The 14,003-nt window shown below is 41.8% G+C and overlaps 1 protein-coding gene across 1 annotated transcript in view; it reads right to left on the reverse strand.

The window, feature by feature from the left end:
* LOC135539915 (sodium channel protein type 8 subunit alpha-like) overlaps positions 1-14,003 on the reverse strand; it is a 113,040-nt gene that overhangs the window by 16,390 nt on the left and 82,647 nt on the right. Inside the window, exons 21-22 of the mRNA XM_064966167.1 lie at positions 11,832-12,005; positions 7,327-7,449 (exon numbers count right to left, since the gene is read on the reverse strand). Of these exons, the coding sequence (XP_064822239.1) occupies positions 7,327-7,449; positions 11,832-12,005 (297 nt within the window). The remainder of the gene's footprint in view (positions 1-7,326; positions 7,450-11,831; positions 12,006-14,003) is intronic.

Consider the following 14,003-nt stretch of genomic DNA (forward strand, 5'->3'; position numbering starts at 1 on the left):
TTGTGTCAGCAACACATGAAAACGGAGGGTACTCTGATCAAGTTAGTAGGGAGTGGTTTGGGATTCACAGTCTGTGTTTGATGCCGTGGTGGCAGGTATTTTAGTGGTTAGAGCATTGGGCCAGTAACCAGAAGGTTGCTGGATCGAATCCCTGAGCTGACAAGGTAAAAATATATAGTTCTGCCCCTGAGCAAGGCAGTTAACCCACTGTTCCCCGGGAGCCAAAGACGTGGATGTTGATTAAGGCAGCCCCCTGCACCTCTCTGATTCAGAGGGGTTAAATGCGGAAGACACATTTCAGCTGAGCAACTGACTAGGTATCCCATTTCAGGCAAAGAAGCAGATGGAGGTCAGACCCTCAGGCAGCACTGTACTTTGATAACCAGAGTATTGACTGTTGAATGTGTGTTCTCACATGTGGATTGTCTATGGCTCATTTATCATCTATTGTGCAGGGTTGTGAGTTAATGGTTTATTGCCCCAACATCTTGCGCAGTTTGGTCTGTTCTGCTTAGCCGTGCCAGTGCCAAGGTCCATCCTTGCGATACAGGCTGCAGTGACCCGAGGATGGGATGTCGCACATGCACACACGGTCCTGGCGACTTGAACAGACTGGATGTGCCAAAGTGCCTGGGGAGAGGCTTTTGGAACAACAGCATTATATACTGTCCATGCTCCACCTTAACATGTGATGACAATAGAACAGATTAATTGGAATTACATACACTCTAACGGGTTGTCTAAAAATATCTATCTGAAAGCCACGCCCCTCCTCAGCCATGCCTCTGGTTCAGGGTTCCTTTAACCCTGCTACATTGAGACATTAAAGGTTCTTCCAAGAACCCCTCAAATAACCAAAGGAGCAAATATGAACCATTGACTAGCAATGGTTTCTTGAGGAACTCCATGGTTCTTTGAGGATCTCCAGGGTTCCTCGAGTCCACCAATTCTAAGAGAGTAGGTCTATCCACATATCTCAGTCATAGAACGTCTGGCCAATCTGTCACAAAAGCAGTAGAATGGAAAGCAGCTGACACTTCCACTTTCCCCAAACCATGCCCTTATCTTCCCCCCGTCATACACAGATAAGCGGTGGCGGTATCAGCAGTAGCACACAGTGTAATGCTCTGGCGATGTACATTTGATGTTTTAATGCAGGACATCCAGAAGCTCTTAGAGGGCTGAGCTGAGCCTGGCATGCACAGTCTGCAGTGACCCGAGGATGGGATTTACAGAGCCATGTTCCCACCTTGACAAGACAGTCAGAGTGGACTTTGCTGAAGGTTTCCCTCAGAATGTGTATTGATTATGGCAAATGACCTCAATAACTACACCTATTTAGTTACCTTGATGAGTAGACTAGGGACTTAACCTCACTAAATGGCATCATAATAATGTGATGATGGACCTGGTTCCCTCTTCATAACAAGGCCTTCAAGATGTTATAAGTGTACCTTATCAATAAGTGAGTGTAAAAAAATAAAATAAACTACTACTATTGTCAGTGGTTGTAGTTCTGTTTTTCTATTGTCGACTGCTGTTGCCAAGAAGGGAAACATGGTTCTCTGGTGTATGTGTATTACATGCATGTTACATGGAGTAAATGTTTCAGACATTATCAGTCAAATAATAGCAGAATGATCCTGTATTATGGAGGTTTAGGGCTCTATTCAGTCTGTATCGCTGAAGATTTACAGATTGCAGGATAGAAAGGAAAAGGTCATTTCCGATTGATACGACATATGCAGCGTTTACCGCAAATGGAACGGCAGGGACTGTGAGGGGACACACACACACACACTAACACACAAATACATTTTTATTCCTATTGTTTGTCATTTTTGTTGTTGTATTGTTTGCATATCATTGACTGTCCTTGTCTATCAGTTTATCAGTGTTTTGTTACTTGTAATGTTTTGTGTTTTTTGTGGACCCCTGGAAGAGTAGCGGCAGGGTAGCCTAGTGGTTAGAGCGTTGGACTAGTAACCGAAAGGTTGCAAGTTCGAATCCCTGAGTCGACAAGGTACAGATCTGTCGTTCTGCCCCTGAACAGGCAGTTAACCCACTGTTCCTAGGCCGTCATTGAAAATAAGAATTTGTTCTTAACTGACTTGCCTAGTAAAATAAAGGTAAAATTAAATAGCTGCTGTTTCTGCAAAAGCTAATGGGGATCCAAATCAACAAATAATGCAGTTTCCGCTAATGCGCATGTTGCCTTTAAATTTAAATCACGCTGTAACGCAGAACTTCCGGGATACGGTTTGAATAGAGACTATAAAACTTAGAAGTTGACATGAATAAGAGTTGCGTTTCTAGGGCTTGGCTTCACATTGTTATTTACAGATGGTTGACGCTGAGATATATACAAGCGTATGTGGACACCCCTTCGAATGAGTGGATTTGGCTATTTCAGCCGCACCCGTTGCTGGCAGGTGTGTAAAATCGAGCACACAGCCATGCAATCTCCATAGACAAACATTGAAGAGCTGAAGAGCTCAGTGACTTTCAACGTGGCACCATCATAGGATGCTACCTTTCCAACAAGTCATTTTGTCAAATTTAGGCTTGCTAGAGCTGCCCCGGACAACTTTAAGTGCTTTTATTGTGAAGTGGAGACGTCTAGGTGCAACAGCGGCTCAGCAGCGAAATGGTATGCCACACAAGCTCACGGAACGGGACCGCCTAGTGCTGAAGCGCATAGCACGTGAAATAGTCTCTCCTCGGTTGCAACACTCCCTACAGTTCCAAACTGCCTTTGGAAGTAACGTCAGCACAAGAACTGTTTGTCAGGAGCTTCATGAAATGGGTTTCCATGGCCGAGCAGCCGCACACAAGCCTAAGACCACCATGTGCAATTCCAAGCGTCAGCTGGAGTGGTGTAAAGCTCGCCGCCATTGGACTCTTGAGCAGAGGAAACACGTTCTCTGGCGTGATGAATCACACTTCACCATGTGGCAGTCGTTATCTGCCCCAATGCATAGTGCCAACTGTAAGGTTTGGTGGAGGAGGAAAAATGGTCTGGGGCTGTTTTTCATGGTTCAGGCTCCTTAGTTGCAGTGAAGGGAAATCTTAATGCTACAGAATACATTCTAGACGATTCTGTGCTCCAACCTTGTGGCAACAGTTTGGGGAAGGCCTTTCCCGTATGACATTGCCCCTGTGCACAAAGTGAGTCCATACAGAAATGATTTGTCGAGATCGGTGTGAAAGAACTTGACTCTCCTGCACAGAGCCCTGACCTCAACCCCATCAAACACCTTTGGGATGAATTGGAACGCCGACTGTGAGACAGGCCTAATCACCCTACATCAGTGCCTGACCTCACTAATGGCTCGTGGCTGAATGGAAGCAGGTCCCCGCAACAATGTTCCAACATATAGTGGAAAGCCTTCCCAGAAGAGTGGAGGCTGTTATAGCACCATAGGGGGGACCGACTCCATATTAATACCCATGATTTTGGAATGAGTTGTTCGACGAGCAGGTGTGCACATACGTTTGGTCATGTAGTGTATTTCATCAAACTCCGGTGACATGACATAACTAGGGAGGTGGGGAGATCATTAGACAGAGCTGGTTGGTACATACAGTATGGGAGGTTGTGTAGGAATTACAAGTTGGAGAGGAGACAAGTCCAACATTTCAAAGAATAACAACCAGTACTGGTAAAATCCATCACAGGAAATTGACTGATGAAACGAAGTGAAGTTCAAAACCAATAACAAACTGTGGCATATTAAGCTGTGAGAAATGTTACTATGAGTCTCACTTGGTGTAGGTGTCTCACGTGCCAAGGCTTCAACAAATAAGCCCTGCCCAATGGCTCGGCTTACACATTCAGTTTTCTATAATTGTACTCACTAGAAACGGGTACAAGCAAACATGCCCACATTGGCACGATGTGGGCCCAATGCCGGCTAAAATATTGGTCCCATGTAGGCTGCCCAAATTGAGCCGATTGGCCCCAAGGAAGGTGGCCCCAATTATTTATTATTTATTTATTAAAATCAAACTTATTTACTTACATATACATTTTATAATTTTCCAACCTTAAAGGTATTTAGCAAACATATTCCATTGTTGACAACCAAGTTGTTACTATCATACATATATGTCTTACTAGAAAATCTGATATGTTCCTTATATGCCCCATTCACTTACATAATTGTTTCTTTAATGACTTATTCTTTTAAAGACTTCCTCACATTACTTCTTTTGAGCATCACACAACGCACCCTTTAAACTGGAACAACACTCTCAGTTACGGTTACACAAAAAGAACTGTTTGCAAGCCACACCCACAAATATTTGAATATTCCTCCTCCTATATGTTATGAAGAAGCTGGTGTGGGCTAGCCCATGCTGGACTTAGTGTGGGAAGGCCCATGTTGGGCTGCTGTGGGCCAGCCATCACCATCCCAACACAGGCTATTCCACACCAGCTACTTCATAATAAAGAGGCGGGGGCTAATTCGAATATTTGTGGGCATGGTGTGCACAAAGGCTGGTGTGGTCTTGGTGTGGGAAAGCCCATGCTGGGCTGTTGTGGGTTTGTTGTGGGTAAGCCTATGTTAGGTTGGTGTATGCTGTTCTGTGTTGTGTTGATGTGGACTTGGTGTGGGCTAGCCTGTGTTAGGTTGGTGTAGGAAAGCCTGTATTTGGCTGTGTGGGATTGGTGTGGGCTAGCCTGAGTTGGGCTGGTGATGGCTAGCCCATGCCAGCAAAGATAGTTTAGTATGAATAACCCCAGAAACTGCTTCTGCAATATAAATCCCTGATCATATTTGTAGGAGATGTCATGGCGACGTTAGCTAGCTAAGCTCATGTGCTGAAACAAGTCATTGGGTCTAACAGTCGTGTCGCAGCGTGCAGGCCGTGAATGTGCAGGCCGTGAATGTGCAGGCCATGAAATCAAAGACACTCCGATATGAAGTTGTTTTTGATCAAAGTTAAAACATGTTCAGCTACTGTAATACTTTTTTAGAATAAAAAAAAATTCACAACTTAGGTCACATTTTTCACTTTTCTCATTGACATCCCAAACCCCGATCTGGTCTGTCAAAATGTCGTCCTGTTGGGAGTCTGGGTTTGAAAACTCTGTGATGTTGGACTGGTGTGGGATTCATGTGGGCTAGCCTTTGTTGGGTTGGAGATGGCTGGCCCGTGTTGGGCTGGTGTGGGCTTGGTGTGGGCTAGTCTGTGCTGAATACCACATGGGGCCAATGGGGTCAGGTTTTCTGGGGTGATTCTTGTAAGTCGTGTGTTACATCAGAAGGTTAGAGTGAGACACGTGAAACAGTAGTAGACGGAACAGGGTACAGGGAGGATCTCTTGCTTGAAAGCCCTCGATAGTAGAAGTGAAGGCTCTAAATGAAGTACAATAGCTTGCCAATTTCAGTTTAGAAATTACGTACCATACATATGGGATGAAGTTCTACATCTCTACTCTGTTTTGACATTGTGATGAGGCAGCTTTGCAACATATTTCCATTTTACCAATCAACATTTTATCATTACACTTAACCTGAAATTCCCTTCAATCCATATTTGAAATAATCATTGCTTTCTTAACATATCAGTTGCACCTTCCTATTTTGCAACAAAGTCTCCTTCACTCATGCTGCCAAACTTACCCTTGTAAAACTGACTATCCAACCAATCATTGACTTTGGTGATGTCATTTACAAATTAGCCTCCAACACTACTCAGGAAATTGGATGCAGTCTATCACAGTGCCATCCATTTTGTCACCAAAGCCCCATATACTACCCACCACTGCGACCTGTATGCTCTTGTTGGCTGGTCCTCGCTACATATTTGTCGCCAAACCCACTGGCTCCAGGTCATCTATAAGTCTTTGCTATGTATAGCTCAGCCTTATCGAATTGCAAAAATCACTGAAGTTTAAGCGTCAGCTGTCAGAGCAGCTTACCGATCGCTGCAGCTGTACACAGCCCATCTATAAATAGCCCATCCAACCAACTACCTACCTCATCCCCATATTTGTTTTAGTTTTTCTGCTCTTTTGCACACAATTATTTCTACTTGCACATCCTCATCTGCACATATATCACTCCAGTGTAAATTGCTAAATTGTAATTACTTTGCCACTATTGGCCTATTTATTGCCTTACCTCCTTACTAAATTTGCACACACTGTATACATATTTTCCTATTGTGTAATTGACTGTACACTTCTCTATCCCATGTGTAACTCTGTGTTGTTGTTTTTGTCGCACTGCTATGCTTTATCTTGGCCAGGTCGCAGTTGTAAATGAGAACTTGTTCTCAACTGGCCTATCTGGTTAAATAAAGGTGACTGTTTTCTCTTAAACATGACTTTCTGAAATGATAACGTTTCATGCAAATTTCCATCCACAGTTTCCATCCACAGTTTTTCTGCGAGTAAAGTCATACCCTATAAAAGAAAATCATGAAGGCTATGATAGAAACAGGAAGTTTTGGTACAATTTTATAAATGCCTAGAGATAATTTGTTTGTTTGACATGGTGGCAGTGGAAAAGCCTTTATATCAAATATTGATATAATCGAAATAAACTTGTATCCCTTTGAAATTAAGAAGTTTTTCTTAAAATTTCATCATACCTGTTCTTTATATCTCAAAGGCATTGTCTATTGCTGGTGCCAAAACTTGTATTTCCGCCAAACGACCTAGCAATGATTTCAGTAAAGTTCTGCCTAAGGCTTAGTATGAAACGTGGCCGTAATGCTGAGGCAGCTTTGGCATGCACTGCTCTCTTCATGGTTGCTAGCCAGTGCGTGTTAACCATCCTCATGCCAGTTATAAACTTTGCAAGGCATGCCACTTTGTCCATATCTTCGCATCTCTCACCACTAAGCATGCACTGTTTTCTTATCCACAACTAGATGGATCCATAAATAATTACTATGGGAATAAATATCACTGAATGACAACAAAAATATTGGAATAAAGTAGAATAATGCAATTGAAGGCATGTAGGCCTATCAAATTGTTGCTTACTGAAACTCCCAAAGTTATCCAATCCTTGTAATAAATTTGAAGCAATTACCTACCCACGTGTGGTCAACGAGATGGTAATTTCAGCACCATTTTGTTTGGGACAGCGCCATTGCGCAGCTTTGAGACAAGTGTGGGGATTCATTTGTGATTTTCCTGAATCTCCACTTGGACATTGGTTTGGCTACAATTAGGCTGGGAAGGTGTTAGCTAGGTTGAGGTGAGTGCTGTCCATGATCATCTTGTCTAATTCATTATAGCATGCATTGGTGCTGTAACTGTTGAATGGACATGCAGAAGGACCAGCTGCCTGGTGTTTTAGATCTTACCCTCATCCCTTCAAAACGAGACAGGGCCCTAAGGGGCCTCAATGCCCTCAATGTCCGTAGTGATTTAACGGGCCCTAGATCGGAGTAGCCCATCGCATTAGCTATAAGAGTGATTATAGACACCTATACAGAGAGAGAGAGAGAGAGAGAGAGTAAGAGAGAAGGAAGAGAGAGGGTCCAAACAGTTAGAAAGGGTAACAGAGAGATAGACCCTACTGGACCAATTTTGATTGTTGTTTTGGTTTAGTTTATAACGCAGGTGAAGCTTGAAAATAAGCTCTACAGTATACCTGGCTAGCAACGTTTGGTAGACAGAGAAAGAGGAGGAATATAAGGGGAGAGAAAAAGAGGTAGCAGAATTAAACAAATGGGAAATTTGAGAGGAGAAATGCGTTCACAAAAATTCACAAGACACACAGTAAATGTACAATATTCACACAATTCACAAAGTACCAGTTGAGTATAAGAATGGAGATGGGTGCCAGGAGGGTGAGGACGGTAGTGGGGACGAGTAGGAGAGAGGAAAACCTGTGAAAGGGAGAGTCCCGAGAAAAAACCACAATAATCTTACCCTGGCCCCTCAACACATCCAAGCCAAGTCCCTCTCGTCTGCAGTACAACACCCCTTTTAATTTTAAGAGAGACACGGTTATAGGTACCTGCGAGAGAAGGTACAGGTTGAATGTGCACATCCCTGAGCCATCTTATACTCACATTTCATTCTATTCTAGACCACTAGTTGAACTGATGACGGAGCCATAGCCTACATAAGGTGACCCAAGGGACCAAAGATGTGGTTTGACACAGTAGTAGAGTAGTTACAGGACAGAGAGGCACAAGGAGTCAAAGAGGCACAGAGACTACAGGACACCATGCCTGTTAGAAAACTTGAGCTCCCTTCCCCTCTGTCTCCCATGACCATCCACGATAACGTGATACTGGCAGGGGGGGATTTGGGTCAAGGGACAACATATTATACTGCCTTTATTCCTCATCAAATGGCAGAGGACTCTGGACTGTTATATGGGCATTGAGAAACAGGGGACAGTTTCATTCAAAGGGATTTGCAAATATGTCTAAAACATACTTAGAGTCTACCAATGACAAATACTATACTTTATCACAGCTCTGAAGGGACAGACTTCTTCTCTTCTGGGAACTGTTGACAAAGGCTGTGTTTGAGAAAGAGCTGATCTTTTGGTTTCACTCATTCATGAAAATGTACAATAGATATATACAGTGCCTTGCGAAAGTATTCGGCCCCCTTGAACTTTGCGACCTTTTGCCACAATTTAGGCTTCAAACATAAAGATATAAAACTGTATTTTTTTGTGAAGAATCAACAACAAGTGGGACACAATCATGAAGTGGAACGACATTTATTGGATATTTCAAACTTTTAAAAAAAAACAATAACTGAAAAATTGGGCGTGCAAAATTATTCAGCCCCTTTACTTTCAGTGCAGCAAACTCTCTCCAGAAGTTCAGTGAGGATCTCTGAATGATCCAATGTTGACCTAAATGACTAATGATGATAAATACAATCCACCTGTGTGTAATCAAGTCTCCGTATAAATGCACCTGCACTGTGATAGTCTCAGAGGTCCGTTAAAAGCGCAGAGAGCATCATGAAGAACAAGGAACACACCAGGCAGGTCCGAGATACTGTTGTGAAGAAGTTTAAAGCCGGATCTGGATACAAAAAGATTTCCCAAGCTTTAAACATCCCAAGGAGCACTGTGCAAGCGATAATATTGAAATGGAAGGAGTATCAGACCACTGCAAATCTACCAAGACCTGGCCGTCCCTCTAAACTTTCAGCTCATACAAGGAGAAGACTGATCAGAGATGCAGCCAAGAGGCACATGATCACTCTGGATGAACTGCAGAGATCTACAGCTGAGGTGGGAGACTCTGTCCATAGGACAACAATCAGTCGTATATTGCACAAATCTGGCCTTTATGGAAGAGTGGCAAGAAGAAAGCCATTTCTTAAAGATATCCATAAAAAGTGTTGTTTAAAGTTTGCCACAAGCCACCTGGGAGACACACCAAACATGTGGAAGAAGGTGCTCTGGTCAGATTGAACTTTTTGGCAACAATGCAAAACGTTATGTTTGGCGTAAAAGCAACACAGCTCATCACCCTGAACACACCATCCCCACTGTCAAACATGGTGGTGGCAGCATCATGGTTTGGGCCTGCTTTTCTTCAGCAGGGACAGGGAAGATGGATAAAATTGATGGGAAGATGGATGGAGCCAAATACAGGACCATTCTGGAAGAAAACCTGATGGAGTCTGCAAAAGACCTGAGACTGGGACGGAGATTTCTCTTCCAACAAGACAATGATCCAAAACATAAATCAAAATCTACAATGGAATGGTTCAAAAATAAACATATCCAGGTGTTAGAATGGTCAAGTCAAAGTCCAGACCTGAATCCAATCGAGAATCTGTGGAAAGAACTGAAAACTGCTGTTCACAAATGCTCTCCATCCAACCTCACTGAGCTCGAGCTGTTTTGCAAGGAGGAATGGGAAAAAATTTCAGTCTCTTGATGTGCAAAACTGATAGAGACGTACCCCAAGCGACTTACAGCTGTAATCGCAGCAAAAGGTGGCGCTACGAAGTATTAACTTAAGGGGGCTGAATAATTTTGCACGCCCAATTTTTCAGTTTTTGATTTGTTGAAAAAGTTTGAAATATCCAATAAATGTCGTTCCACTTCATGATTGTGTCCCACTTGTTGTTGATTCTTCACACAAAAATACAGTTTTATATCTTTATGTTTGAAGCCTGACATGTGGCAAGAGGTCGCAAAGTTCAAGGGGGCCGAATACTTTCGCAAGGCACTGTATACATAATGTATTGAGTACTACCGATGAAACTACGCTATTCTAAACCATGGGTTTCTTTTTCACAAAGGGGTAGATTTAATATTAAAATGATCTCTATCGTATATACACACAGCCTTTGTCTATGTCTGTCCCCTGGCTTATTTAATGGCACGCTAAATCTTCCACTGTCCTCTCGGCTACTACACTGGCATTGTTCTTTGGGGTGATGATCACCTTCAGCCTCTGTCTGCTTGGCGCCCCCTGTAGTAAAGGCGGGGAGTGGCCGCCATGCCTCCCTCCTCTGGCTGTGCAAATAGATACTGAGGAGAGAGACCTGCACCTTCTGAGTAACCCACAATGCACAGGCAGGTGCACACACACAAACAAAACACACACACACACACACACTCCCACAAAACTGAGCACAGACATTAACACATACTTAAACCATCAGGAATGAGAACACATTAGTTGATAATGGAGTTTAAGACTCAGAAGTCATGACTTGACTTACCATCCATCCATCACATGACCCAACCCAACACATCCAACAGGACAGGTCAAGTGCAAAATATAACTTTACATTTGCTCTTCCAGAGACAGCGGAACATACAGACACCACAGCCTTTGATACACAACAGTAGAAACATTTTACTGGGGAAAGCAACAATGGATGAAACCCCCCACTTTGCAACACCAGAACCGAAGAGAGCTTGTATGGCATTGTGATGTGTCCCATGTGGACAGTGTAACGTTTTTCTTTTGATTTTTCTTCAAGGATAAATGTCAAAAATTGTTGATGGTCCCCTACCCCTACTATCACCTATGTGCAAATGGTGGTTCCCCTTGGTTGTTTACATAGTAAAGTGCTATTGTGAACCACATTGTTGACTCACTGCTAATACCACACCTCCCATCTCAGGCTGTAATATTCCATATTACAGCAGTTCACTCACAGCAATGACAAGATAGGTCAACTCCACAGCAACAGATAACACACTAGCCAATAGAGTTAGTTAAACAGGGTAGAGAGATACAACGCGAAAGGCCATAATATCAATGAATGATGCCAGGCCTTTCAACATTTCAGCTGGAGGGTAAGAATAGCATTAAATTAAATTAAATCCACTTAAAAGATTGGTCAAATGTTGTTGACAAAGCAGTCAAATTGGCAAATGTTTGAGTTATGTACTATACAGAGTATATTTATGGGAAGAAGGGGGAGTTTTGTTATGCCTGCTAAATGTTTGATGTCAATAAGTAATGACTTGATGTCATGTCCATACCCAGCATCTGCAATCAGTGCTAAATGGTCACACTGCAGCATCATCATTTGAGATATTCAAGTCCCTTGTTATCAAAGTTGCCTCAGATCAGGAACAAAGAGTCATCTGGTTACAGCTACAGTGTGCTTGAAGGGAAACAGTATCCAACTTGGGAAGAGGAGAGAAAAGCTCATCAACTCTCATAAAATGAAGACTGACAGAGAGAGAAGCAAGAGACATAAAAGACATAGCCAGAGAAGAAGAACATGAAGACAAAGCAAGAGAGATAAAAAGAGATTTAAAGAGAGACCAGCACAAAATAATAAAGGATGGAAAGATGGAGGAAGGAAATTATAATAGGAGGCAAGAAGTAACATAGGGTCAGTTGGATAAGTTACTTACATCCACAATGAAGAAGTCCAGCCAACACCAGGCGTTGGTGAAGTATTTGACCCAGCCATAGGCCACCCATTTGAGCACCATCTCCAGGATGAAGATATAGGTGAACACGCTGTCTGCGTACTCCAGGATAATCTTAATGGTCTTCCTCTTATTTATGTACACATCCTCAAAGGCCTGGGGGAGGGGAAAACAGAACAGCAGCAGGTTAACAACACTGACGTGACTGGATGTCTTGTCTTGTGATTAGGCCTCAGAGTTTTTCATATAATGTGAAAAACTCATGACCCTCTCTATGGTTAAAGGTGTTATAGATAGTGTTATAGATAGTTTTGCCATTTGCTTTTCCTGTTGAAATATGAATTCTCTGAAAACTACAGTATATAATGTTAAAGGTGCTATTGGTCAAATTGGCAAAGACCATCCTGTCTCAGTCCTCCAACAAGTGTTATGCTGTCTTTTTTATATACAGTATTATTTTCTCTACAGAAACCTGATTGCATCTAAACTCTTGGGATTCAACTGTGCTAACGGTAATACTGCCCTATGTTTATGGCAAACTATGTGAATTTAGTTGTTCTCTCTCATACGACAATGTATTGAAGTATTCACAGCCCTAAGTCAATTCATCTTAGAATCACCTTTGGCAGTGATTACAGCTGTGAGACTTTCTGGGTAAGTCTCTAAGAGCTTTGCACACCTGGATTGTACAATATTTACCCATTATTCTTTTCAGAATTCTTCAAGCTCTGTCAAATTAGCTGTTGATCATTGCAAGACAATAATGTTCTGGTCTTGCCATAGATTTTCAAGCAGGTCTAAGTCAAAACTGTAACTTGGGACACTCAGGAACATTCACTGTCTTCTTGGTAAGGAAGTCCCAAAAAATTAGAGTGGTACTCAGTAATGTGTTGTGTTGGATTTGCCTCAAACATAAAACTTTGTGTTCAGGACACAAAATTGATTGCGTTACCACATTTTTTGCAGTATTACTTTAGTGCCTTCTTTTAAACAGGATGCATGTTTTGGAATATTTTTTCTGTACAGGCTTCCTTCTTTTTGCTCTGTTATTTAGGTTAGTATTGTGGAGTAATACAATGTTGTTGATTCATCCTCAGATCTCCTATCACAGCCATTAATCTCTGTAACTGTTTTAAAGTCACCATTGGCCTAAATGTGAAATCCCTGAGCGGTTTCCTTCCTCTCCAGCAATTGAGTTAGGAAGGACGCCTGTATCTTTGTAGTGACTGGGTATAATGATACACTATCCAAAGGTTAATTAATAACTTCACCATGCTCAAAGGGATATTCAATGTCTGCTTTTACATTTTTGACCCATTTACCAATAGGTGCCTTTTTTTACGAGGCATTAGAAAACGTCTCTGATCTTTGTGGTTGAAACTGTGTTTGAAATTCACTGCTCGACTGAGGGACCTTACACATAATTGTATGTGTGGGGTAAATAACAAAGGCGTTGAATACTTATTGACACATGACAGTTCAGCTTTTCATTTTTAATTCATTTATAAAAATTCATAAAAATATTATTCTACTATGACACTATGGGGTATTGTGTTTAGGCCAGTGACAAAAACATCTACATTTAATCGATTTTAAAATCAGGCTGTAACACAACAAAATGTGGAAAAAGTAAATGGAAGTGAAAACTTTCATTCAGAAAATATTCACACCCTTTTCCACATTTTGTTGTATTGAGATTTTGTGTCACTGGTCTACACACAATACACCATAATGTCAAAGTGGAATAATGGTTTTATAAATGTTTACAAATGAACTAATAATGAAAATCTGAAATGTCTTGATTCAATAAGTATTCAACCCCTTTCATGGCAAACCTATATAAGTGAAGGAGTACAAATTTGCTTAACACGTCACATAATAAGTTGCATGGACTCACTCTGTGCGCAATAATAGTGTTTAACATGATTTCTGAATGACTACGAAATCTCTCTACCCCACACATACAATTATCTTCAAGGTCCCTCAATTGAGCAGTGAATTTCAAACACAGATTCAACCACAAAGACCAGGAAGGTTTACCAATGCCTCACAAAGAAGGGCACCTATTGGTAGATGGGTAAAAAATAATTCAAATCAGACATTGAATATCCTTTTGATCTTGGTTAAGTTATTAATTAACATTTGAATGGTGTG

Source organism: Oncorhynchus masou, chromosome 5 (assembly GCF_036934945.1).
Source record: "Oncorhynchus masou masou isolate Uvic2021 chromosome 5, UVic_Omas_1.1, whole genome shotgun sequence".
Lineage (NCBI taxonomy): Eukaryota > Metazoa > Chordata > Actinopteri > Salmoniformes > Salmonidae > Oncorhynchus > Oncorhynchus masou.